This window comes from Monodon monoceros, unplaced genomic scaffold, assembly GCF_005190385.1.
Source record: "Monodon monoceros isolate NGI ecotype Baffin Bay Population unplaced genomic scaffold, NGI_Narwhal_1 Super_Scaffold_1, whole genome shotgun sequence".
Taxonomy (NCBI): Eukaryota; Metazoa; Chordata; class Mammalia; order Artiodactyla; family Monodontidae; genus Monodon; species Monodon monoceros.
The window spans coordinates 50304057-50330858 of record NW_021703765.1 but is presented as its reverse complement, the minus strand read 5'-3'; the positions used below and the strand labels follow the sequence as shown (position 1 = coordinate 50330858).

General features: G+C 34.2%; 1 protein-coding gene across 2 annotated transcripts in view; it reads right to left on the bottom strand.

Moving 5' to 3' along the window:
- The window catches only part of ROCK1 (Rho associated coiled-coil containing protein kinase 1), a 146551-nt gene that overhangs the window by 50409 nt on the left and 69340 nt on the right, over positions 1-26802 (bottom strand). The window contains exons 9-13 of one of the 2 annotated variants that reach the window (XM_029216694.1): positions 23096-23187; positions 11801-11960; positions 7343-7403; positions 3663-3751; positions 1540-1588 (exon numbers count right to left, since the gene is read on the bottom strand). In XM_029216694.1, coding sequence (XP_029072527.1) covers positions 1540-1588; positions 3663-3751; positions 7343-7403; positions 11801-11960; positions 23096-23187 — 451 coding nt within the window. The remainder of the gene's footprint in view (positions 1-1539; positions 1589-3662; positions 3752-7342; positions 7404-11800; positions 11961-23095; positions 23188-26802) is intronic. The other variant, XM_029216703.1, reaches the window with a different exon arrangement.

Here is a 26802-nt window from a genome sequence, read left to right as displayed (position 1 = left end):
GAAAAATAACTTTATGAGATATAATTAACATTCCAATGTATTTTTTCATTCCCCTTGAGACTCTTTGACCTATGGATTATTTAGAACTGTGTTGTTTAGTTTCCACGTGTTTGTAGATTTGCCTGATACTTTTCTGTTATTCATTCTGGTTTGGTCACATTTTGGTCAGAGAACACACTCTGTATGATTTTAATTCTTTGAAATCTGGAGAAGTTTGCTTAGGATGTGGTCTACCTTGGTGTGTGTTTCTTGAGTGCTTGAAAAACATGTGTCCTTTGCTGTTGCTGGGTAGAGGGGTCTACAAATGTTGAATAGATCCTATTGGCTGATGGTGTGGCTGAGTTCTCCTATATGTTTGCTGATCCTCTGTCTAGAGAGTGGCATTTAAAAAGTCTCCAACAGTAATCGCAGATTTGTCTACTTCTCCTTTCAGTTTTATCAGCTTTTGCTTCACATATTTTGTAGCTCTTCTGTTTGATGAATACAAATTTAGGAATGTTATGTCTTCTCAGAGGATTGACATTTTTGTCATTCTGCAATGTCCCTCTGCCCCTGGTAATTTTCTTTGTCCTAAAGTCTACTTTACCTGATATCAATATTGCCATTGCTGCCTTCTTTTTGCTAATGCTTACATGATGTATTTTTCCATCTTCTTACTTTTAACTTGGCTATATTGTTACATTTGAAGAGAGTTTCTGCTGGACAGCATACAGGTAGGTAATTTTAAAAAAGCTACTCTGACAATCTATCTTAATTGATGTTGCATTTAATTTACATTTAATATAATTACTGATATGTTAGAGTTAAGCCTCCCATTTTGTTTTGTCCCATGTTTTCCTTCTTGTCTTTCTGTAGGTTACTTGAACATTTTTTGGAATTCTATTTGATTTACTAGTGTTTTTAAGTGTATCTCTTTGTATAATTTTTATCAGTAGCTGCTCTAGGTATTACATTATATTACTAGTGTTGGCATATTACCAGTTTGATTAAAGTGTAAAACCTTACCTCCCTTTATACCCATTGATAATTGTCTTAAAAATTTCTTCTATATACATGGAGAACCACATTAGACAATGCTGTAATTTCTGCTTCAACTGTCAACTGTAACATAAAAAAACTTACGAGGAGAAGGAGAGTGTAGTGTGTTTACCCATATTCTAGAAACATGTTGAAATTTTAGTACATAAATTTCAGTTCAGTGGTTCTTAATAGTTGAAATTGTCTGTCTCTTTCTGCTACAGTTCCAGATTCAATTTCTGATCTGTTGCTCCTTTCTCACCTTTCAACTATTAAGAACCACTGAACTGAAATTTATGTACTAAAATTTCAACATGGTTCTAGAATAAAACCACACAAAAGAAACTAAAGTATAATCTAATTTCACTTAAACCTGCAGCTCCAAAGTGAGGCTTTCATCATAATTCTTTGGTCCTGTTCTGTATTGTAACTTATAAAGTTCAAATGTAATTTTCTCAGAAAACAATCTGAAAGGGAAAAAGTCTCAAAAAGGAAAACTTCTGATAAGAAAACAAAAAGTACCTCTTCATCCAATTCTTTCATTATCTTGTCGAGTTTTATGTTTGAAGTTCTGTAAAAGCAAAAGCAATATAGATTATAGATATATTTACTTTTTATAGCTTGGGGTGAAACACCACATTCCTTACTTTTCCATTTAGCTAATATTTCTTAACCTTTCTTGTGTGTACTGAGGATCCCTTTGGCAGTCAGTCTGGTGAAGCCTATGGCATTTTCTCAGAATAATATTTTAAGAGCATAAAATAAAATACATAGGATTAAAAGAAACCAAAATTATACTGAAATACAGTCATAACCTTTTTTAAAAAAAGTATGATTCACTAATATATGCATTTTATTAATATATTAAATAAGATCTAGCAGCAGTAATTTTAAAGTAGTAATGAGCATAAACGGTATTTAGAGATAAATAACAACTGCATTCTAAGATAATATTTGTGATTTCTATTGGTAATAAAAAATTCACAGCTACTGCTAATAACTGTGGATTATTCACTGTGTTCATAATTAAAGAAAATGCTGAATTTCAGCTAAAGGTTACAGAAAAGATTCACTTCTGTCACCCAAGTTTAAGGACCTTGAATTCCATCCATGGATGCTTTAGGAGAGGTCTATGGATTCTAGATTAAGGATCCCTGAATTCCCTCATGCAATACTTGCTACTACACAAAGATTAACCATTTAACCTTTAATATAAGAGTAAGTAAATGAAGGGAAAGGTGGCATATATAAAGCAGTAAATGCACCACTTGGCAACTTGGGCAAAAATCTGAGATAAACTGAAAGTGTATTATTATCTCCATCACAATTCATTTTTGGGGCTCTAAACCTATTTCTGAGCTTCAAATCTGTACATGCAATGTTTCACATGGATGTCTTACCAAATAGCTCATTCAGCATGTCCAAAGCTAAATGAATTCCCTCTGCCCGGTGACCCCTCCCACAATACCAATCTGCTTCTCTTCTCCTGTCCCAAGTAAAGCACTCCGCCTGGGAATCCTCCTTGACTCATCTTCCTCCCTCATTCTCATTTAGGTGAATAAATGTCAAATGCTGTGTAATTAACCAGGGAGTTCTTTTTTAAAAGCAAATTTGATCTTTTGTTTTACTTTTAAGTTTAATAACTTTTAATGTTTTTTCATCACCCTTAGGATAAATCCCAAATTTCTTAGCTTTTCAAAGACAGAGTGTTTTAAGATCTAGACTCTGTCGACCTTCCCAGTTTCATCTCAGGCCATCCCACCACCACACACACACCCATTTTCGTATGTTTATTGGCCACTTTGGCCACTCTTATTTCCTCCTTAAATTGATCCCTACCACCACCACTACCACTAATTTGTCATTTGCCTTTTAATTTTAATAGAAACTGCTCAACATTTATGTAATAATATCTATCCATTTCCTCTCCTTATTTCTATGTTTTATACCTAGAAATTCCTTCCAAATACTGGGCTCAGTTAATTATTTCCTTAAAGTGCTTTTCTAAAAAAAGCTTATATTAGATGCTTAACTATTTAATCTATAAGGAACTGTAGGTAGTGAGCAATTTACTTGTTTCCTCTCCCCCACTCACAAAATTGCCAATTTTCTCAATTCCATTTTTTTGAATACTTAACCTGTTACCTGTTTTTCATTTATTCAATACTATCTACTAACAATATAATAAAGTGTTATTGTTTGTAATTAATAAGTAACTAAGCATTATGCTAGGTTATTTTAAATTATCTTGATCATTTTATATTTTCATAAATATATATGCTCTTATTAAATTTAGACTCATAGGAAAAAAATTCTGAAAAAAATACTGCTATAGCGAATCATAGTGGAAATTAAAAGAGTGTCTGCACCAAAAATTTAGTGAATTTTAATCTTCAAAACAGCTACACTTTAGAACGCATCTTATTTAATGTAAACTAATTTTCCCTTTCTGTCAGCTAATTAAAATGTGAGACAAAATCAATAAACTGGCATTAAGTGAATATTCTTCACTGAATGTGTATCAATAGCAATCTTTACATCTCTGCCTTACTTCCATCTACTTTCAAGGGTTTATAGAGTACAAGTTTTAAAATCAGCATTTGCTATATAACTTTTAATGTGAAAAACATAAAGTATATTCTCACCTGCACTTCTGCTCCATTTCATCTTTTAATTGCATTTCATTATGCAACTGTTCTTCCAGCTTATAAATTGTTTTTTGCAAATTTTCCTGCTTTAATTAAAAACAACAAAAACTTATTCTAGTAAGAATATTCATAGAGAATTTTAAAATAGCAAGTTTATATTACCATTTTATACCTGTTTACAAGGGAATTATCTGATCCAATCTTACCTTTTTCCTTTCCATCTGAAATTTTTATTATTAATTTTTTTTTTTTTTTGCGGTACGCGGGCCTCTCACTGTTGTGGCCTCTCCCGTTGCAGAGCACAGCCTCCGGACGCGCAGGCTCAGCGGCCATGGCTCACGGGCCCAGCCGCTCCGCGGCATGTGGGATCTTCCCGGACGGGGGCACAAACCCATGTCCCCTGCATCGGCAGGCGGACTCTCAACCACTGCGCCACCAGGGAAGCCCTTTATTATTAATTTAACAAGCATTTTTTTCCCAACACCTACTAATATGTCAGGTGCTGTGGTAGGCATTAGTAACACAAAAATTAAAAAGATTTGGTCCCCGTTCTCATAAAGCTAATAGTTCGATAGTGGGGCACAGGGGAATAGGAGGGTGAAAAGAACCTACAATAACCCAGACATATACACAAAATATTATAATATAATGTGGTAGGTACTAATAAAATTATATATAAGGTGTACTGAAGAAGAGAAGAGATCACATCTAATTCTGCCTTGAAGATGGAATGTTTGAGATGAGACCTATAAGAGAGGTATTTACCAAGCAGAGGAAGTGAAAGAAGGAATGCATTTTAGCTAAAATGAATGAGTCCAAAAGTAGAGAGAAAGAAAATATGATTGGAAAATGGGGAGAAATCAACTCTAGGCAGAGCAAAGAACATAACAGGGAGAACAAATCACATAAAATCTGAAAGGGCAAGTGGGACTATGATCCTTGTATGCAGAAAAGGAGTTGGGCACTTTAACCTATAAACACTTTAAAAGGGGAAATGACAGAGTATTGGCATTTTAGAAACATCACTTCGGTAATAAGGTGAATAGGTTAGAGAGCAGAGAAATTCTAGACTAAACAACCAATTAATAGACAGTTCAGGCAAAAAGAGTATACAGGTGTGATATAAGGCAGAAGCTGTAGAAATGAAGAGGAAATGGATAACTGTGTCAGTCAAAAGGCAGAATTTATAACCCAGCAACTGAACAGAAATAAGAACAGAGTAGCATTACAAAAGATGGGTGACACAAAAAGAACTGCTGGTGAGGGGATGGAGAGAGGAGAAGTGTGAGTTAGGCTTTGGCCTAGGTTGAAGTGTCTGAAAGATGTGCAGGAAGAGAAGTCCAATCATAGAGGGAGAAAAGATTCGGGTATGTTGTTCAGAGGAGCAAGCTAGACACACATGAGATTAACTACAGAAAATGAGCAGAGAGCCAAGATCAGAACTATCTTGAGAAACATTTAATAATTATGGGGTTGGGGGGAGAGAGAAAGGGAGGAGATCCTGCAAAGAGGACTGAAAATAAAATCCAGAGGTAGAAAGAGAAAAAGAAGGAAATAATGAGAACATGAACGTTCTTAAAGTTCCAAGGAGGAAGGACTGGTCAGTGTCAAATGCAGCAAAAAGAAAAATAAGATACGGAATGAAAAATATTCATCATATTTGGCAACTGCAAAGTTGTTCACTAGCATCTCTGCTAGAAGGCTTTCAGGGAAGAGTTGAAAATTAAATTAGTTGATTTTTGTACTTAGTTCTAGGTTAACAGAAATAGTAGGCACACAAGCGTTTTCTTCTTCCCCTGTGATCTTAACCAGAGCAAAAGATAAAAGCCACTGATAGAAACTTATGGCAGTCACCATTGAACAAGATCAGCCCAAAGAAAACAGGATTCCACTGAATTATTTTTTAAGTCCTAATGTAGCTCTAGACTTACAGGTAAGTAATACAGTCAGAGTGGGGTTATAGCAGCTCCTTATTGTCACCATCTCCAGGTCAAATGTGCTTTAATTTTGAAGATTTTTGAGCCCCTATTAGCTATATAATTTGGCAAATAGCTCTAATGGGATGAGAATTTAAAAGAGAAAAATGGCCATAACAGCTAACCAGTACTTGCATAGTTCATTCCCCTTTTTCTCACTTTCCCTTCCCACCATATGTTCTCTCACATTTAAGAGTAAATATATGAAGGAGAAAGAAGAATTCTGTTAGCTTTTAAAAATGATTGCTGCCTACACCTCATCTCAGTTACAAATATGGAGGCTATAGCACACAAAGAGCTCAAAGAATGCTCTGAGGATGGCCAGATAATTATTTCTGGTATATTTAAGAAAAGTCCTGGTTAACCCAAAAGGACCTTCTCAATGTAAGCAATTAAAAAATATTTTAATCCTCTGTCTCATGAACATGAGCTGTTCTAACAATAAAAAGAACTCATGTCTCTAATATTCACTTCCTACAGGAATTCACTTTTCAGTGGTCAAATTAGAAGATGCTCACTGTACTAGTTATTCTCCATTTGCCACCTCTCCCTTCCAGCCTTGAAGACCCATCCTCTGACCTTCTCTGCCTTCAAATTTACAGAGTGCATTGACTGGGCTCTGCTGTCCTATGATTTTAAGCTTCGTTTCAGCATTCAGGAGACACCAGCCGAAAATCAGTTCGGAGAAATGAAATATCCGTTCTCCCCACACTCTTCTTGCCTTACCATGGCTCTGGCAGTACTCTATGTTCTATGCTCCTCTTTCATGATGCTATGCATTCTCTCTGAGCTGTGGTAACAAGATTTGTCTCTCCTTGTCCCTTCAGACTAAGGGAAATGGCTTCCCACTGCTGTCAATCAATGGCTGCTTTAGCTCTCTTTATTGCTCCCCTTGATCCTATGCACAGCACCATTAATAGTCCCTTCATTAAACTCTCTTCGTTTAATAAATAAACAAAATGTGGTATATGCATATAACAGAATATATTAAGCCTTAAAAAGGAATGAAATTCTGATACATGCTACAACATGCCTGAGCCTTAAGGACATTAAGAAAAATAAGCCAATCACAAAAAGTCAAATACTGTATGATTTCACTTACATGAGGTACCTAGAATAGTCAAATTCATAGAGACAGAAAGTAAGGATAATAGTTAATAGGGGTTGAAGGGAGAGTGGAATGCAGACTTTAACGGGCACAAAATTTTAGTCTGGGATGAAGAAAAAGTTCTGGAGATGATGGTGGTGATGACTGCACAACAACGTGAGGGTGCTTAATGTCATTGAACCGTACACATAAAAATGGTAAAATGGTAAATTTTGTGTTATGTAAATTTTAGCACACACACACACACACACACAAAAACTCTCATTTAAATCTTTTGAATGTGCCATCTGTTTCCCTGTCAAGACTCTTACTGATACACTGATTTATCATAAATTCCTAATTCCAAAGACTAAAAAGACCACCTCTGTCAATCTGTGTAGCAATGTATAGTTTACTAACTGCCTCCACATATAATATCCCATTTGATATTCAGGTAAGAAATCAAACAGGAGAGGAAACAGTAGATAAAAAGTGCTATAAAAATTTAAAATCACTAACTACATTTTCTGAAGCAATGCATATTTACTTAGTATCATGCATACAAAATACATTATCCACAAAACAACTTTTAAAATAATAACAATAATACCTACCAAGCTTTTATCCACATTAGAGCTAGTTCTGTTTTCATTAGGATTTGCTGAAGATAAGTATCTAGGAAGAAAATAGTTTTTAAAAGAAAACAAAAAACTCTTTAATATCTAGTAACAACCAGTAACAAATACTATATGCCTATCTTTTGTACTTGCTCTGCTTTTAAAAATTGAGTGCAGGTTCTTAATTCTTTATTTTAGAAACATAACACAGAAATGATACATATATTAAATAAAACCCCCAGTTAGGTCTGAAGCAGCACTCTGTAATCATATACCTTAATATTCCTGCAGCAAAATATATGAATATTCATACCAAAGAGAATAAATAAAAACCATAAAATAGTCTCAGCTTAGTTCAGATTAGGTTTTTGGCCATGAGAGCAGGTTATGGCAGGTTTTGCCACCAAACAAATCACTAAAAAACTTTTAGTTTTTAGAGCTTTTGGATTTAGAATCAGGAATAAAGAATTGTTGACTTCTACAGACATGTGCACAATTCCTCCCCACTGCCCCCAATTATCCTTCAGTCAAGAATGATATTGCCGGGGAGTTCCCTGGCAGTCCAGTGGTTAGGATTCAGTGCTTTCACTGCCGTGACCCAGGTTCAATCCCTGGTCAGGGAACTGAGGTCCCGTAAGCTGCGCGGCATGGCCACAAAGAATGATATTGCTTTTCTGGGCAAAAAAGTTAAAGAGTTTTTGTGTAAGTGGCTGAAATAACAGAACCAAAGTTCTGAAGATGTCCTGCTAATCTTCTGTGACTCTAAGCCTTGCAGAGTTTGTTAAATTCAATATAAAGTTAGAATTACATACAAATACAAGATATTAGTGATCTTTAGAGGTCTTCTTTAGACATCTTATCAGATTACCAAACAGATATAAACAGATCATATAAAAATTTTTTCTACACAATCAAATGTTAGGTAAAGGTAAGATACTTCTGCTACTTCCTTTACCATCCTATGACTACCACTATTACTACATCTACATCACCACTACGGTTACCACTTTGGTTAATCAGTAGAGCTCCCTCAAAAAGAGATCAAATAGCTACAGTATACTTCACAGCTGTTATGGGGCAGTTGTTAACACACTAGAAATAATTAATTCATAGTGAAAAACAGAAGATAATCAAGTGTCCTTTAAGTACCATGAAACATATATATAGCAGTGCTCTAAAAGAAACAGCAGGAAAATATGTCATTTCCCATGTTTCTCTTGGAAAATTATTCAGATCAACCACAGAATCAAATATTCAGGAGACAATAACAAGGGCTATGTAGCAGGTTTGTAGAGAAAAGGTCCCATATAACAAATGACAACTCCTAGATATAGTGCAATTTAATTCCATTGACTATAAAGTGCCTCAGAAATTCAGTGTGAGATTCTGCATTATGTGATATAAATAAAAGCATACAGCAACACCAGTAGAATCTGAATTAGATAGATCAGACTACTTGATCTCTAATTTATCTTCTAAATATAATATGCTATATAAGTAAAGTTTATGTTTAGCCTTCTGCAAAGTTAGTAACATAAAGTTCTCTGAATACAGTCCTGGAAATGTAAGGATACCAATGTACACGTCCATTCATTCTTCCACTTCTTATCTTTTTTTTCCTTTCAAGGTTCTTTTTCATATTATATTGTTGCTTTCATATAGAATCTGGTCATTTAGGTAAACTTTTTGTGAAAGAGGTGTTAGATTATTAGGAATATAGCTAAAAGTTTAAGGCTGTTTTTAAAATGTTTATAACTCAGCTATACGTCAAAAGTAAAGATCTCTGTTCTTGTATGTTTGGATTTCAGAAGTAAGAATTTCAGAAGTCTTTAATTTCATGCAATTCAAAATTATACTTACATATTACAGTAAGGCTAATTAATATTTTGCTGATTCTTTCTTTATTAAGAGCAACCATACCACCAACCAAACATGCAAGAAACAATTACTAAACACTATATTACTCAATAAGGTGGTGATATTTAAGAACAGACTACAATTTCTACTTTTAAGAAATTCAGAAATTAGTTTGGGATATGAAACACATGAATACAAGGAAAACTCATGGAACATAATCTAGTGTATTACAATGGATAAACAGTACAAAGAATATATATATATATATATATAATGCTTATTTAATTCAAGATTACCTTTGTGCAGAGAAATTAATTACTTTTGTGCAGAAAAAGTAATTAACTGCTGAACTCTATTACAGAAAATCCAGAAACACTGGGGGGTGTTTATATCAACATCTTGAATGTTTCAGAAACCAAGCCAGAGAATAATTGATAAAAATATAAAATTTAGGGACCTCCCTGGTGGTCCAGTGGGTAAGACTCCGTGCTCCCAATGCAGGGGGCCGGGGTTTGATCCCTGGTCAGGGAACTAAATCCCACATGCATGTTGCAACTAAGAATTCACATGCCGCAACTAAGAAGCCTGCATGCCACAATGAAGATCCCACATGCTGCAACTAAGACCCAGTGCAGCCAAAATAAAAAAAATTTTTTTAATTAAAAAAATATATATATAATTTTTTAAAAAAGAAGAAAAACAAAAGAAAGGATGCTGCAGCAAACACACCACTTTGAAGGTTCTCTGTGTATTTCAATATAAAATAGCTCTGGGGCTTCCCTGGTGGTGCAGTGGTTGAGAGTCCACCTGCCGATGCAGGGGACACGGGTTCGTGCCCCAGTCCGGGAAGATCCCACATGCCGCGGAGCGGCTGGGCCCGTGAGCCATGGCCGCTGAGCCTGCGTGTCCGGAGCCTGTGCTCCGCAACGGGAGAGGCCACAACAGTGAGAGGCCCGCGTACCGCAAAAAAAAAAAAAAAAAAAAGCTCCAATGTAATACTCATGGAGTAATAGGGAGGGAAGAAGGATTAAAATATTGCTCTTTTCTAGGGGTCAAAACTCAAGTACTACCTACTTGGTGATACAACAAAAGTATTCTAACATCTAAAGAACAAAATTATTGTCTTATAGTTGGATTATTGGAGAAATTTCATAAAGCAAGACTAAATCGAATTCCTGTTTTCTAAGCTTGAACTGAATTACCCTCATAAAAAGTTATGACTAAAATAACAAGATGCTTCACTTTAAAAGGTTAGCTATAATAACCTCAAATTTAATCATTACTGCAAGCAATTCAAATATCTAATACCATTCTAATGGAGTATAATTTGATTAGAGATACATATTTTAAAACAAATTTATCAAGTAGATTTAACACACCCAGTTAATGGCGCATATAGTTCACTTTTATATATTGGTATGGTATTTTGTTTAGAGTTCTGTCGTGTAGTACTTGCCAACCTACATTGTACAACTTATCCATTTCCTCACTAGGATATGAGCATCTCAAAAGAAGATAATTATATCTTATTAATCCTCTCCCTGCACCTTGGTGCTTAGTATATACCTGACAAAGAGTAGGTTGTCAAACATGTCTGTTGAATGAATGAATGAATGAATGCCCAGCATATGAAAATAATGTTAAATGTTTAACTTGGATCTGAAGTCCATTAGAAAAGACTAAAACTAATATTAGCTCATACTAATGATAAAAGTAACTAACATTGAGTGCTTACTCCATGCAAAGCATTGTTCTAAGTGTTTTACTGTGTTTTGACTTACTTAACCCTTATAACAACCCTGAGACACATATTGTTATTATTATCCCCGTCATCCCTATTTTTGAGGAAATGGAGGCATAAAAAAGATGAAAGTTATTTGCCCAAGGTCACAAGGCCTTACATGATGTAAAACATAATTCATTTAGTAGTTTTAGGGAGGAATCACTTAATTTTTGAAGAACTGAAAATTACAGGCCTTTCATAACATCAATATAGTGATGATAATGCTAGAAAACTGTATGTTGTTCCAAAATGTATTATAAAACCAGAACTCTTCGGATAACACGATTAACCAAAATATCAGTATTAAGAGAATCTCTTGACCTATTAATTGTTGTAACTTGAAGATATATAGGGTATCATTCAGCAAAGAATTTCTGAAAAACAATATCCTGAGCATGGATGAGTCTGAAAGATATTAAATATGAAATTAGAAATCTAATGCACTGCTGAAAAGTGGCATATTAATATATTTCTTTATATACCATTAAATCTACTTTATTTATTTATTTTTTTTTGCAGTACGCAGGCCTCTCACTGTTGTGGCCTCTCCCGTTGCGGAGCACAGTCTCCGGACGCACAGGCTCAGCGGCCATGGTTCACGGGCCCAGCCGCTCCGTGGCATGTGGGATCTTCCCGGACTGGGGCACGAACCCATGTCCCCTGCATCGGCAGGTGGACTCTCAACCACTGCACCACCAGGGAAGCACAAATCTACTTTAAATGTTCTTAAAGTGATTTTTAGATATCCCTAAGAAAATAACATGACTACAACAAAGTCAGTACCTACCCCAAATATCAATGTGTAGCATACTTACCTACGATTGCTATAATACGTAAATCCTACAAAGGGTAGTTGATTGCCAACAAAAGCTTTAGGTATAGGGAATGTTTCTTCATCTCCTTTATCTTCTTCCAAGTCATCAAAGTTACTTGTGTCAATGTCACTACTTAAATCAGGTACAACTGGCGCTACAGCTAAAAACAGAAACAAAATTGAAGCAATGATTCTGTACCAACTACTACTGACTTCCTACATACAAATAACTTGTGAACCACAAATTCCAAATGGGTTGAAACCTATTCCAGTAAGCTTTATTAGGATTATTAATCAACAGGTATTGATCATTAATTATGTAATTCGTGAACCAATTATCTTCAAAGTCACCTATAATTATCATCTATACCTCCAGTTTAATTTGAATATTACAAGTCAAGTATTATTAAGGTTTTAAAATACATTGTAGTATAAGATGTGCAAAAGCAGTTAGGACTACAGAAAAGACTTTTCAGAAACTACAGCAAGACAAATCGCACTCAAAGTTGATTAGTTTCAAATGCAGTATTTTGCTCATTAATCTGTTCTACAGCAAACTAGAAATCAAAGTTATCTCTTAGTGGTCCTGGGATAATAATTTGTTACTGAAATATTTTTACTCATCTAAAATCTAGATGATCAGTATTCCCCTCCCCCCGACTCAGTATCTCTGTAAGAGCAAAGTATTGTTTTTAATTGAAGTTGATTTACAATACTGTGTTAGTTTCAGGTGTATAGCTAAGTGATTCGGTTATATGTATGTGTATACATATATGTATATAGACGTGTATTTTTGTTTTTTTCAGATTCCTTTCCATTATAGGTTATTATAAAATACTGAATTAGAGCAAAGTATTTTGAATTATATTTTCAGACTAGTTGCCTTCCCTAAATTAAGTGATTTAGGGACAACTCAGTGAACTATTTATGAAATGGCTATTGGGAAAAGACAGCAGGGATATAAAACCTTAACACAGAATCTTCAAGAGTTTTAAACTTGATTGGGAGCAAGACCCACACATGCTTAATAACATAAAACTGTATGTGGCAATGCAAATCTTCATGACACAGAAGAAAATACCATACGAAACTAGTACTACTAATATCTTCTTTTGGAGCTTAAATACGCTATAGAAAGTACACCTAAAAATAAATTTCAGGAAAAAAGTTTTTTAAAGATACAGGAGTATAATAAAACAGCACTGAAATTTTATCATCAAAATATTCAATAATTATTTTTGATACAATCATCTCATGTTCCTTTAGAGAAAAAGATAAAGAAGAGTAAACAAACAAAAACTAACTGACCTGATTTTACAATCTTAATTTCTTATATAAAGGAATCACGGTTCTATTGAATCGTCTGGGTATTCCAGGCAAGAAATAACTATTGTTGTGCATCTCATATACAGTGAACTATCAGATAAATTTGGGAATGAAACAACACATTTAACCAAAAGAAGCTGTAGTACTAACAGCAAATGAGAAAAGAGTTTTTCCACCATCTTCTTTCCTTAATGGCAAGAGAACTGCCCAACTAGATGATTCTAGCTTCCTGATCTTAGTTGACTAATTTGTAAAATGAGGGGGAAAAAGGGTTGTCGCTCCTTGTGAAGTACATGGTCTTGGCACAAATTTTACCTTAAAACAGTGGTTCTCAATCAGGGACAGTTCTGGCCCCTTGGGGATATTCAGCAATGTCTGAATATGTCAGAAATGTCTGGGTACATTTTTTTGTTGTCATAACTGTGGGAGGGATGCTACTGACATCTGGTGGGTAGAGACCAGGGATACTGCTAAACATCCTACAATGTTCAGGACAACAGATACGAGAAAGATTTCTCTGGTCTAGTGTTGAGGCTGAGAAATCCTGCTTTAAAATTATCATATAAGATAGATTTTAAAAGGAAGCAGAGCAAGTTTTGGTGCACTTTCTCTTGCTGTTTCAGATGGATCTAGTCTTTTTATAGATGACATACCATCTCAGAGTAGTTTTAAAATGAGACAAGTATGGGATGCAAGTATGGGAAATCCTGGGAGAATTATAAAAGTAATTATTTCTGCTTCTAAATTAAGATGTTTAGGCTTTACATAATACCATATAATCATGCCAGAACTAATAAATAAAGAAGGATAAATTTAGCTTTACTGAATTACCATCAATATATACAGTGTTCCATTTATTAAAAATGTACCTTTCAATAAATAACTGGTAATATAGGAATCATGTTCCATAAAAAAGAATCCAACTGATGTCACCAAAAATGGCAGAAGAGGGAGCTCTAAGAAGCTGCCCTTCCATTGAAGTAACTAACCATTAAGCTTACAAAACTATCAGGAACAACATTTTTGGAACTCTGAAATCTAAGAAAAAACTTACAACAAGCAAGGAAACGTTCAATGAAGAAAGAGGGTGCTAAATTGTGGCATTTAAGGAGATGTTTGTCACTGGCTGACTGCTGAGATAATGGAAAGGGGACTTAAATGAACACACACAAGGAATACAGACTTCATAAGAATAGTTCCAAAAAGTCACTAAACAAACGGATGACTGGAGCCCACAATAAGCTGTTGCTTGCAAACTCTACAAGGAGGGAATTCTGATTTCCAGAGTTACAACATTAGTGTTCAATATGTCCAGTTCACAACAAAAAATTACAAAGCATGTAAAAAAAAAAACAAAACAGGAAAAGTATGGCCCACTTACAGGGAATAAAGAAAACAACAGAAAACCTCACTGGGGAAACCCAGACATTGGTTTTACAAAACAAAGACTTTAAATGTCTTAAACGTGCTCAAACAGCTAAAGGAAACCAAGGACAAAGAACTAAAGGAAACCAGGAGTATGATACCTTAACAAATAGAATATATTAATAAAAAGACAGAAGAAAGAACCAAATGTAAATTCTGGCACTGAAACGTACAAAAGCTGAAACTAAAAATGTGCTAGAGAGGTTCAACAACAGATTTGAGCAGGCTGAAGAACCGGCGAACTCAAAGATAGGACAACTGAAATTATCAAGTATGAGGAACAGAAAGAAGAAGTGAATGGAACCTAAGGGGCTTCTGGGACACCATAAAGTAGACCAACATATACATTACAGGAGTCCCAGGAAAGGATAGAAAGGGGCAGAAAGAATATTTAAAGAAAGAATTGCTGAAAATGACCAAATTTAATGGAATATATATATCTATACATCCAAGCTCAACAAACTCCAAGTAAGAACTCAGATGCACACCAGGACACATTATAATAAACTTTCAAAAGACAAAGACAGAGAGAATATTGAAAGCAACAACAGAGAAGCAACTCATCACATACAATGGATCCTCAATAAGATTAACAGCCAATTTCTAAGCAGAAACCTTTAAGGCCAGAATGTAGTGGAATGACATTTAAAGTGCTGAGGGAATTCCCTGGCAGTCCAGTGGTCAAGGTTTCATGCTTCCATTGAAGGGGGCATGGGTTCAATCCCTGGTTGGGGAACTAGGATCCTGCACAATGTGCAGCTCAGCCAAAAAAATGATAGTAATAAAGTGCTGAAAGAAAACAACTCTCAACTAAGAATTCTATAACTGGCAAAATTATTCTTCAAAAATGAAGAAGAAATTAAGAGATCCCCAAGTAGAGAAAAGCTGAGAGTTTGCTACTAGTAAACCTGTCCTATGAGAAATGTTTTTAAAGGGAGTCTTCCAGGTTGAAATGAAAGGATACTAGACACTATCTTGAAGCCTTATGAAGAAATAAAGAACACCGGTAAAGATAGCTACATAGGTAAATGTAAAACCCAACTTTATTGTAATTTTGTTTTGTAACTCTACTCCTCCCCACATACGATTTAAAAGACAAATGCACAAAACAATTATAAATCTATGTTAATAAGCACACAATATATAAAGATGTAATTTGTGACAATAACACTAAAGGGAGGGAATGGATTTGCATAGGAGCAGTTTTTATTGCTACTGACAGTAAACTGTATCAGTTCAACCTAGATTGTATCAAGTTAGGGTGTTAAATGCAATGGCCAGAGTAGTCACTATAAGAAAATGACTAAATAATATGCAAAAAAAGAAATGAAGGGGGAATCAAAACAGTCAACCAGAAAAGGTAATCTATTAAACAAAAGAAGGCAATAATATAAGAACTGAGGAACAAAAAGAAAAAATAAGACACAGAAAACAAATAGGACAATGACAGAAGTCTTTCTGTATTCACTTTACATTTAAATGAATTAAATAAGCTCACTGATTAAAAGGTAGAGATTGGAAAAATGGATTAAAAATTGATCCAATTATATGTGCTGTACAGAGACTCACTTTAGATCCACAGACATAAACAGGTTAAAAGAAAAGGATGGAAAAAGATATTCTACAGATAAACGAGCTGAGGTAGCTATACTAACACCAGACAAAACAGACTTTAAGTCAAAAATGGTTAAAATAAAGACACTGTATACATATATTTTACTGAAGTATAGTTGACTTACAATGTTGTATTAGTTTCAGGTGTACAGCAAAGTGATTCAGTTATATATATATATATATATTCTTTTTCAGATTCTTTTCTATTATAGGTTATTACAAAATATTGAGTATATAGTTCCCTGTGCTATACAGTAGGTCCTTGTTGGTTATCTATTTTATATACAGTAGTGTATATATGTTAATCGCAAACTCCTAATTTATCCCTCCCCCATCTTTCCCTTTGGTAACCATAGGTTTGTTTTCTATGTCTGTGGATTTATTTCTGTTTTGTATATATGTTCATTTGTATCATTTTTAATTTTTAGATTCTACATATAAGCAATATCATATATTTGTCTTTGGCTTACTTCACTTAGTATGATAATCTCTAGGTCTATCCATGTTGCTGCAAAAGGCATTGTTTCATTCTTTTTTTATGGCTGAGTAATATTCCATTGTATATATACACCACATCTTCTTTATCCATTCATCTGTTGATGGACACTTAGGTTGCTTCCATGCCTTGGCTACTGTAAATAGTGCTACAATGAACACTGAGGTGCATGTATCTTTTTGAATTAGAGTTTTCCCTGGATATATGCCCAGGAGTGGGATTGCTAGGATCATATGGTAGCTCTGTTTTTAGTTTTTTAAGGAACCTCTATACTGTTCTTCATAGTGGCTGCACCAATTTACATTCCCATCAACAGTGTAGGAGGGTTCCTTTTTCTCCATATCCTCTCCAGCATTTATTTGTAGACTTTTTTGACAACAGCCATTCTGACCAGTGTGAGGTGAAGACATTGCATACTGATGATATTGATAAAAGGGTCAGTCAATTCATCAAGAAGATACAACAATGATAAACATATATGCATACAACAACACAGCTCCAAATATATATATATATGACATAAAAGAAACAGTTCTAATAGAGTCCTCAATAATCCACTTTCAATAGTGGACAAAAAATCTAAACAGAAGATGAATAAGAAAATAGAGGACTTGAATAACACCATAAACCAAATAGATGTAACAGATATACTAAGCACAATCCAAGACCAACAGCAGAATACACATTTTTCTCAAGTGCACGTGGGACTTCTCCAGGACAGACTATATGCTAGTTCAAAAGACAACTTAATACATTTAAAGAGACGGAAATTCTGCAAAGTATTTTCTCCAACCACAATGGAATGAAACAAGAAGTCAATAATAGAAGGAAAATTAGAAGTTTCACAAGTATGTGGAAAATTAAAGTGTTCTCTTAAACAATGAGTCACAGAAGAAATCAAAAAAGAGACTAGAGAAAATGCTCTGAGATGAAAGAAAATGAAAACAACATACTGAAACTCATGGGATTCAGTGAAAGCAGTACTTAGGGGAAAACTTTAGTTGTAAATGCCTATATTATTAAAAAAGAAAGATGTCAATTCAACAACCCAGACTGACACCCTAAGAAACTAGAAAAAGAAAAGCAAACCAAGCCCAAAGCTAGAGGAAGGAAAGAAATAATAAAGACTAAAATTCAGGTAAGCAAAATATATAATAGAAAATAAATAGTGAATATTAACAAATAATTGGTTCTTTAAAAAGATCAATCAAACTGGCAAATCTTACTAAACCAAGAAAAAAAGAGAAGACACAGGAATAACTAAAATCAGAAATGAAAGTGGGGACATAACTACCAACCTTCTACAAATAAAAAGGATAAAACTAAAAACTATGAACAATTGTATACCAACATATTAGAAAACCTAGATGAAATGACAAATTCCTAGAAACACACAAACTATCAAAACTTATTTGAAAAAGAAAATTTGAATAAACCTACAGTAAGAGATTTAATCAGTAATAAAAAATGTCCCAACAAAGAAAAAAGTCCAAGACAAGATGATTTCACAATCGAATTCTACCAAACATATAAAGAAGAATTAATGCCAATCCTCACAATCTTCCAAAAAACAGAAGAGGATAAAACATTTCCTAATTCATCCCATGAGGCCAGAATTACTCTGACACCAAAGCCAACCAAGACACCACAAGAAAAAAAAAAAAACACAAACCAATATCCCCAGATGCAAAAATCTTCAACAAAATACTAGCAAACTGAATGCAGCAGCATATTAAAAGGGTTATAAACTATGATCAAATGGGATATATTCCAGGGTGGCTCACCGCATGAAAGTCAATCAGTGTAATACATCACATCAATAGAACGAAGGAAAAAACCCCACATGATCATTTCAAATAACACATAAATGGCGTTTTACAAAATCCAACACCCTTTCATGATAAAAACAATCAGTCAACAAGGCACAGAAGAGAACTTCCTCAACATAATAAAGGGCATTAATGAAAAACCCATAGCCAACATCATATACAATGGGGAAAGACTGAAAGCCTTCCCCCTATGATCAGGAACAAGACAAGGAACGATGCCCAATTTCACTACTGCTATTCAACTATGTACTGGAAGTTATAATCAGAGCAAATAGGCAAGAAAATAAAATAAAAGGCAGCCAAATTGGAAACACATTCAACATAACTGTTACAAAAATTCCACTGTCCTTTTTTGTAGGAATGGAAAAACCCATTCTAAAGTTCATATGGAATCTCAAGGGATCCCAAATACAGGCATAAATCGGAGATATTGTGAGTTCAGTTCCAGACCACAGCAAAAAAGAAATTAGAGCAATAAAGGAAGTCACACAAATTTTTTGGCTTCCCAGTGTGTAAAAATGTTAACACTATACTGTAGCCTATTAAGTGTGCAATAGCATTATGTTTTTTAAAATATTAAAATTAAAACCTTAATTTAAAATTAAGACCTTAATTTTATTGCTAAAAAATGCTGACCATCATATGACCACACAGGGTTGCCATAAACCTTAAATTTACAAATAACTGCAATATCTGTAAAAGCACAATAAAGTGAGGTATGCCAGTAAACAAAACAATCTTGAAAAAGAAGAACAAAGTTAGAAAAGTCACACTTTCTTATTTCAAAGCCTACTACAAAGCTACCACAATCAAAACAGTAGCATAAAGACAGACATATATAGATCAATGGAATACAATAGAGAGCTCAGAGATAAACCCTGGTATTTATATGGTCAAATGTTTTTCGACAAGGGTACCAAGACCATTTAAGGAAAAAAGGACAGTCTTTTCAACAAATGGTGCTGGGAAAACTGGGTAACTACATGCAAAAGAATGAAATTGGACTCTTATCTTACACTATATACAAAAATTAACTCAAAAGAATGGAAAGCAATGACTCCAACAGACATTTGTATATCAATGACCAGAGAAGCATTACTCACAATAGCTAAAAGGACAAGCATTCTGAGTACCAGTCAATAGATGAATGGATTAAAAAAAAAAGTGGTATATACATACATGGAATATTATTCAGCCTTAAAATGGAATGAAATTCTGATGCATACTATGACATGGATGAACCTTGAAGACATGCTAAGTGAAATGTCAATCTCAAAAAGACAAAGATTGTGTGAATCTACTTATTTGAGGTAGCCAGAACAGTCAAATTCATAGAGAAAAAAAGTAGAATAGTGGTTACTGGGGGGTTGGGGTAAGGGGAGAATGGAGACTTATGGTTCAATGTGTTACAGAGATTTAATTTGGGGTGATGAAAAACTTCTGGAGATGGATGGTGGTGTGATTACACAGCAATCTGAAGGTGCTTAATGCTACTGAACTGTGCACTTAAAAATGATTAAAATGGTAAATTTTATGATATATATCCTTGAAAATAAAGAGATAATCTTTAAGTTTATTTGTTAAAAAAGAACCCAATATAATGCTGAGGAAGTCTAAACTCCTAAGCCCCTAAAACTGGCTAGCTCCTAAATTCTTTATCTATGAAGCCTACACTGATGATCTCTCTCATGAGAATGTAAAGTTCTAAGAGAGAACACCAGACTCAGTTGAACCACAGAACCCAAACTAGTATATATGTGCATATAATTAATTGTGTTTGTTTTTAACTAAACTGAAAGCTCACCACATGATCTGACAGTTACCACTGTTACCATCTTAAGTGTCATCCATCAGCTAAAGGTGGATTAAGCAATGGTAATATCTTAGCTGAAGTGAGATCATGAATGGCAAAGTGTTTTACAAGTAACCACATATTATATTTAACACAGTATTATTAATAATGTTATTATATGTAATAATTGTTATCATTTTGTTTTTCCTAAAATTTAACCGCCAACAAGTGTCAATTCCCTACGTTTCTAGTCTGTATAATACTGAATAGTGGAAATCTTTAAATGATACATGGTATTTCACAAGATCAAAGATGCTAGAGTCAAACAGACTTTACCTGAGCCCTGACATTGTCATTTGCTAGCAGTATGACCTCTAGCAAGCTATATAGGTCTTTTCATTTCTTTTATCTTTAATCGCCTGTCATTTCTTTAATTCTATCCCAAATGCATGGAAAAAGTAATTTTACAATCTTAATACTTTGTGTCTCTAAATTAAGAGTAAATAAGATCAGGAAGCTCATGGAAATTCTGCCCAAAAAATCAAGCTATTTTGTACCCTGCTCCCACACAGCCAAGGAACAGATGATGGTGAAGACTGCCATTATAACTTGCAGACATATAAGTGGTAAAACTACCAGAAGAACTATTATTTGCAAAACAGTAAGAAATTTTGCCAAAGAAAATTGAAGAGGCAAAAAAAATTAAAAAGAATTATAACTGTTATATAATTTTTTAAAACTTGGCAGGTCAGAGAGGTCAGTTCAGAATAAAAGTATTCTTGGTATTTTAGGGGTGGGAAGTAAAGAAGGGTAGGAAGAGGGAAAGGGAAGAAGAGAACAATAAGTTCTACAGACTTTGATTTTTCTTTCTTTTTTTACAGTAAGCACAAAATAGGAGCTATCAGGATTAGAAAAAGCTCTTGAAATTTTAAGTACGTTAACTCTAAGCAGACTGTAGCAAAACCACAGATAACAATATAGATCTTAAAAAGATACAGAAATAACAATACTACTAATAAAACTACCTATTTATAGAAATTCTTTAAATATAAAGTTCATTTGACTTAAATCAATGACTTAATTCATTTTACTTACTTTTTCCATAAACATAAACAGTTATATCAAGGAGGTATAACAATATCAAAAATGCCACTGATTTGGATGCCACAGTTCCACTAGACTATGAGCTCCACAAGGCAAAGAACTTTTGCTGGTTTGTTTTCCTAATGTCTGAAATAGAGTATTGCTCAATATATAGGTGTTCAATAATGTTTGCTGACTAGGTTGCCTCCTCTCCTAATTAATATCAATTTTCAATACACATATGTCTTCCCTACTTTTTTAGAATGATTTATCGTATGGTTATTCTGTAGTTGTTTATGCATTGCTTTACTCTGAAAAAAGAAGCGACAGAAAAGATACTCGGTATTTTCTTCAGTCCTCTTTTAAATTTTCCTCAATTTACAATCATATCTGTATGTTTTCAGCCTTCTGAAACTTTACGAAAAGCATAACTCAAATAAAAACATAATTTTTCAATGCAAACATTCATCATCTCACTCTACTCATCTCTGTCTTGCAACAGTTTCTCTTGAAATGTGAAGACAATAATCATGTCACATTTACTTATGAGGAAGAGGAAGTTTCTTATTTTCCAGTGTATACCTAACTGTTAATAAATTCTCCCACGGTGAGCCTGCTCCTGTAGCTTCTCCAGATAGCAGGTCATTCAGCGACATTCTCTGTAGCAGTGTAATTTCTTAATTTCTAGAATTTCTTATTTCCCCTTTTCCCTTCTTAGTCAATTTTATATCTTAGTAGAATGTATGTACTGTACCTGAAGGCCATATAATAGTTTCTTTTAAAATATTTAACAAGGATACTTCACTAATATAGGCAAAGCTACATGATCTATTTCTTCAAAATTAGAAAGATTTTTCTCCCCTGAAGGAATCATCTCACACAATCTCAACTAGATAGGCAGATCTTAAGAGGAATACCTAATTTGTATCTGTTTCTAAAACAGCTGAGTTCATTTTATTATGGTCATTGCTGTTGCTACAGCAGGAAGTTAGGGGCTGGTATACACTATCCTTTCTCTGCTAAGTGAAAAGGGAAACAATTTCTGAGACTTCAGCAAGGGAAAGATGAATTCTTGGCCTCCCAAATACACAAAGATGGTGGGAACCTTTGGTGCCATTATGACTTTGATTCAGCTACGTTAAGCAAAGTTTTCTGCGAATCATCGTAATTTTAACTCTTTTTAAAATAGGGAATATTCTAAACTGACTGAAAATTAACTTTTTGCACACTACAATTTTTTATTTCTGGATTTCAAGCTGCAAGTCTGATGGAATCAAGCATACCATAATTTCTTATATCCTCACACAAATTAAACTGCGATAGAACCTCCTTATATTTTAGGTTTTAGTAAGAACAAGAGAATAACTTTTTTTCCACAAGAAATATTACCTCTTAATTATTGACTTCCTCTACAAAGAGATACTAAAGTCTAAACAGACAGCAATTCAACAAAGATCAAATATCACATTATGCCTGCTGAGCCCAACTCCATTACATGTACATAATACTTCATCTTGATATATTGAATGGGACATCAGAGAAGGAGCAGTATAATTTTCCTAATATTATCAAATATTCTCTCTTTAACTAGGTTAGGACAATATTTATATAGTATTTGTATACTCTGGATTTTCATCAGATATATACATATGTTAGGAAGGCAGTTCCAACAGACTATTTACCACAACTACTTTCAAATAGTACTGTAATGTGCAAGAGAAAATAACTTACTGTCTCGGAGTGTTTCCCAAGCCCACTGATCATTTTTGAAGAAGAGATGTCGTTTGATTTCTTCTACACCATTCCGCCCTAATCTCACCTCTCTGAATAGAAAGAGAAAGAGAAAAGTCATTAATCATTTAAGATATTATATAGATACTATAACCTGTTCACATTTATTTGTGGACATAATGCTAAATCTGTGTACAACGTTAGATACGATTTTATGTCACCTTGAAATTATATTGTCAGCATAATTTTGAGCTTACATAAAAAATAAGTTGAAGACTGAGAGTATTAAAGAATTTTTTCTAAAGAAAAAATACACACAAAATACAGATTTATTGATACTCCATGGCTTTTCTACTGACAACAAATATCCATCACCTTGCTTCATTAGCATAATTAATTTTCTTCATAGGTTTTTTAATAGTGGTAAAGTTAATACATGTTTTGAACTAACAACTTCACACCAGGAGCTAACAAAAACTCCAAAAGATGTTTTAAATATAAAATTTCCATTTTATTCTCTACTAAATATTTCTGACCAACCAACAAAAACCAATGACAACTAATTCTTGACCCTACAACAAAACTGAGAGTTTTAATGGGACAAGCTACTGATCCTTGGCCTCTTCAATAGGCATAGAAAAAAAGTATTTTAAAATGTGCTGTTAGCTGAGTTGCAAAGGGGAACTTGGCACCTTTTGTTTTAGTAGAGTACTTATAAACAACAAAAATCCCAATTTTTTTCATGAGTTGAAAGATAAACTTCTTTAATCAAAGAGGAAATCAAAAAATACCTAAAAACAAATGACAATGAAAACACAACAACCCAAAACCTATGGGATGCAGCAAAAGCAGTTCTAAGAGGGAAGTTTCTAGCAATACAATCCTACCTCAAGAAACAAAAAACATCTCAAATAAACAACCTAACCTTACACCTAAAGCAATTAGAAAAAGAAGAACAAGAAAACCCCAAAGTTAGCAGAAGGAAAGAAATCATAAAGATCAGATCAGAAATAAATGAAAAAGAAATGAAGGAAATGATAGCAAAGATCAATAAAACTAAAAGCAGGTTTTTTGAGAAGATATACAAAATTGATAAACCATTAGCCAGACTCATTAAGAAAAAAAGGGAGAAGACTCAAATTAATAGAATTAGATATGAAAAAGGAGAAGTAACAACTGACACTGAAGAAATCCAAAGGATCATGAGAAATTACTACAAGCAATTATATGCCAATAAAATGGAAAACCTGGAAGAAATGGACAAATTCTTAGAAAACCTTCTTAGCACAACCTTCCGAAGCTGAACCAGGAAGAAATCGAAAATATAAACAGACCAATCACAAGCACTGAAAATTGAAACTATGATTAAAAATCTTCCAACAAACAAAAGCCCAGGACAAGATGGCTTCACAGGCAAATTCTATCAAACATTTAGAGAAGAGCTAACACCTATCCTTCTCAAACTCTTCGAAAATATAGCAGAAGAAGGAACACTCCCAAACTCATTCTACGAGGCCACCATCACCCTGATACCAAAACCAGACAAGGATGTCACAAAAAAAGAAAACTACTGGCCAATATCACTGATGAACATAGATGCAAAAATCCTCAACAAAATACTAGCAAACAGAATCCAACAGCACATTAAAAGGATCATAAACCATGATCAAGTGGGTTTTATCCCAGGAATGCAAGGATTCTTCAATATACGCAAACCAGTCAATGTGATAAACCTATTTACAAACTGAAGGAGAAAAACCATATGATCATCTCAATAGAAGCAGAAAAAACTTTCGACAAAATTCAATACCCATTTATGATAAAAACCCTGCAGAAAGTAGGCATAGAGGGAACTTACCTCAACATAATAAAGGCCATATATAACAAACCCACAGCCAACATCATTCTCCATGGTGAAAAACTGAAACCATTTCCACTAGATCAGGAACAAGACAAGGCTGCCCACTCTCACCACTATTATTCAACATAGTTTTGGAAGTCCTAGCCACGGCAATCAGAGAAGGAAAAGAAATAAAAGGAATCTAAATCAGAAAAGAAAAAGTAAAACTGTCACTGTTTGCAGATGACATGATACTATACACAGAGAATCCTAAAGATACTACCAGAAAACTAGTAGAACTAATCAATGAATTTGGTAAAGTAGCAAGATACAAAATTAATGCACAGAATGCTTTAATTAATGCACATTAATGCATTCCTATACACTAATGATGAAAATTCTGAAAGAGAAATTAAGGAAACATTCCCATTTACCATTGCAACAAAAAGAACAAAATACCTAGGAATAAACCTACCTAAGGAGACAAAAGAACTGTATGCAGAAAACTATAAGACACTGATGAAAGAATTTAAAGATGATACAAACAGATGGAGAGATATACCATGTTCTTGGATTGGAAGAATCAACATTGTAAAAATGACTATACTACCCAAAGCAATCTACAGATTCAGTGCAAGCCCTATCAAACTACCAATGGCATTTTTCACAGAACCAGAACAAAAAATTTCACAATTTGTATGGAAATACAAAAGACCCCAAACAGCCAAAGCAATCTTGAGAAAAACAGAGCTGGAGGAATCAGGCTCCTGGACTTCAGACTAAACTACAAAGCTACAGTAATCAAGACAGTATGGTACTGGCACAAAAACAGAAATACAGATCAATGGAACAGGATAGAAAACCCAGAGATAACCCCACGCACATATGGTCACCTTATTTTTGATAAAGGATGAAAGAGTATACAATGGAGAAAAGACAGCCTCTTCAATAGGTGGTGCTGGGAAAACTGGACAGCTCCATGTAAAAGAATGAAATTAGAACACTCCCTAACACCATACACAACAATAAACTCAAAATGGATTAAAGACCTAAGTGTAAGGCCAAACACTATAAAACTCTTAGAGGAAAATATAGGCAGAACACTCTATGACATAAATCACAGCAAGATCCTTTTTGACCCACCACCTAGAGAAATGGAAATAAAAACAAAAATAAACAAATGGGACCTAGCGAAATTTAAAAGCTTTTGCACAGCAAAAGAAAACATAAACAAGATGAAAAGACAACCCTCAGAATGGGAGAAAATATTTGTAAACAAAGCCACTGACAAAGGATTAATCTCCAAAATATACAAGCAGCTGATGCAGCTCAATATCAAAAAAAAAAAAAAATCAACCCAATCCAAAAATAGGCAGAAGACCTAAATAGACATTTCTCCAAAGAAGGTATAGACTGCCAACAAACACATGAAAGGATGCTCAACATCACTAGTCACTAAAGAAATGCAAATCGAAACTACAATGAGGTATCACCTCACACCAGTCAGAATGGCCATCATCAAAAAGTCTACAAACAATAAATGCTGGAGAGTGTATGAAGAAAAGGGAACCCTCTTGCACTGTTGGTGGGAATGTAACCTGATACAGCCACTATGGAGAACAGTATAGAGGTTCCTTAAAAAACTGAAAATAGAACTACCATGTGACCCAACAATCCCACTACTGGGCATATACCCTGAGAAAACCATAATTCAAAAAGAGTCATGTACCACAATGTTCATTGCAGCTCTATTTACAATAGACAGGACATGGAAGCAACCTAATTGTCCGCTGACAGATGAATGGATAAAGAAGATGTGGCACATATATACAATGGAATATTACTCAGCCATAAAAAGAAACAAAAT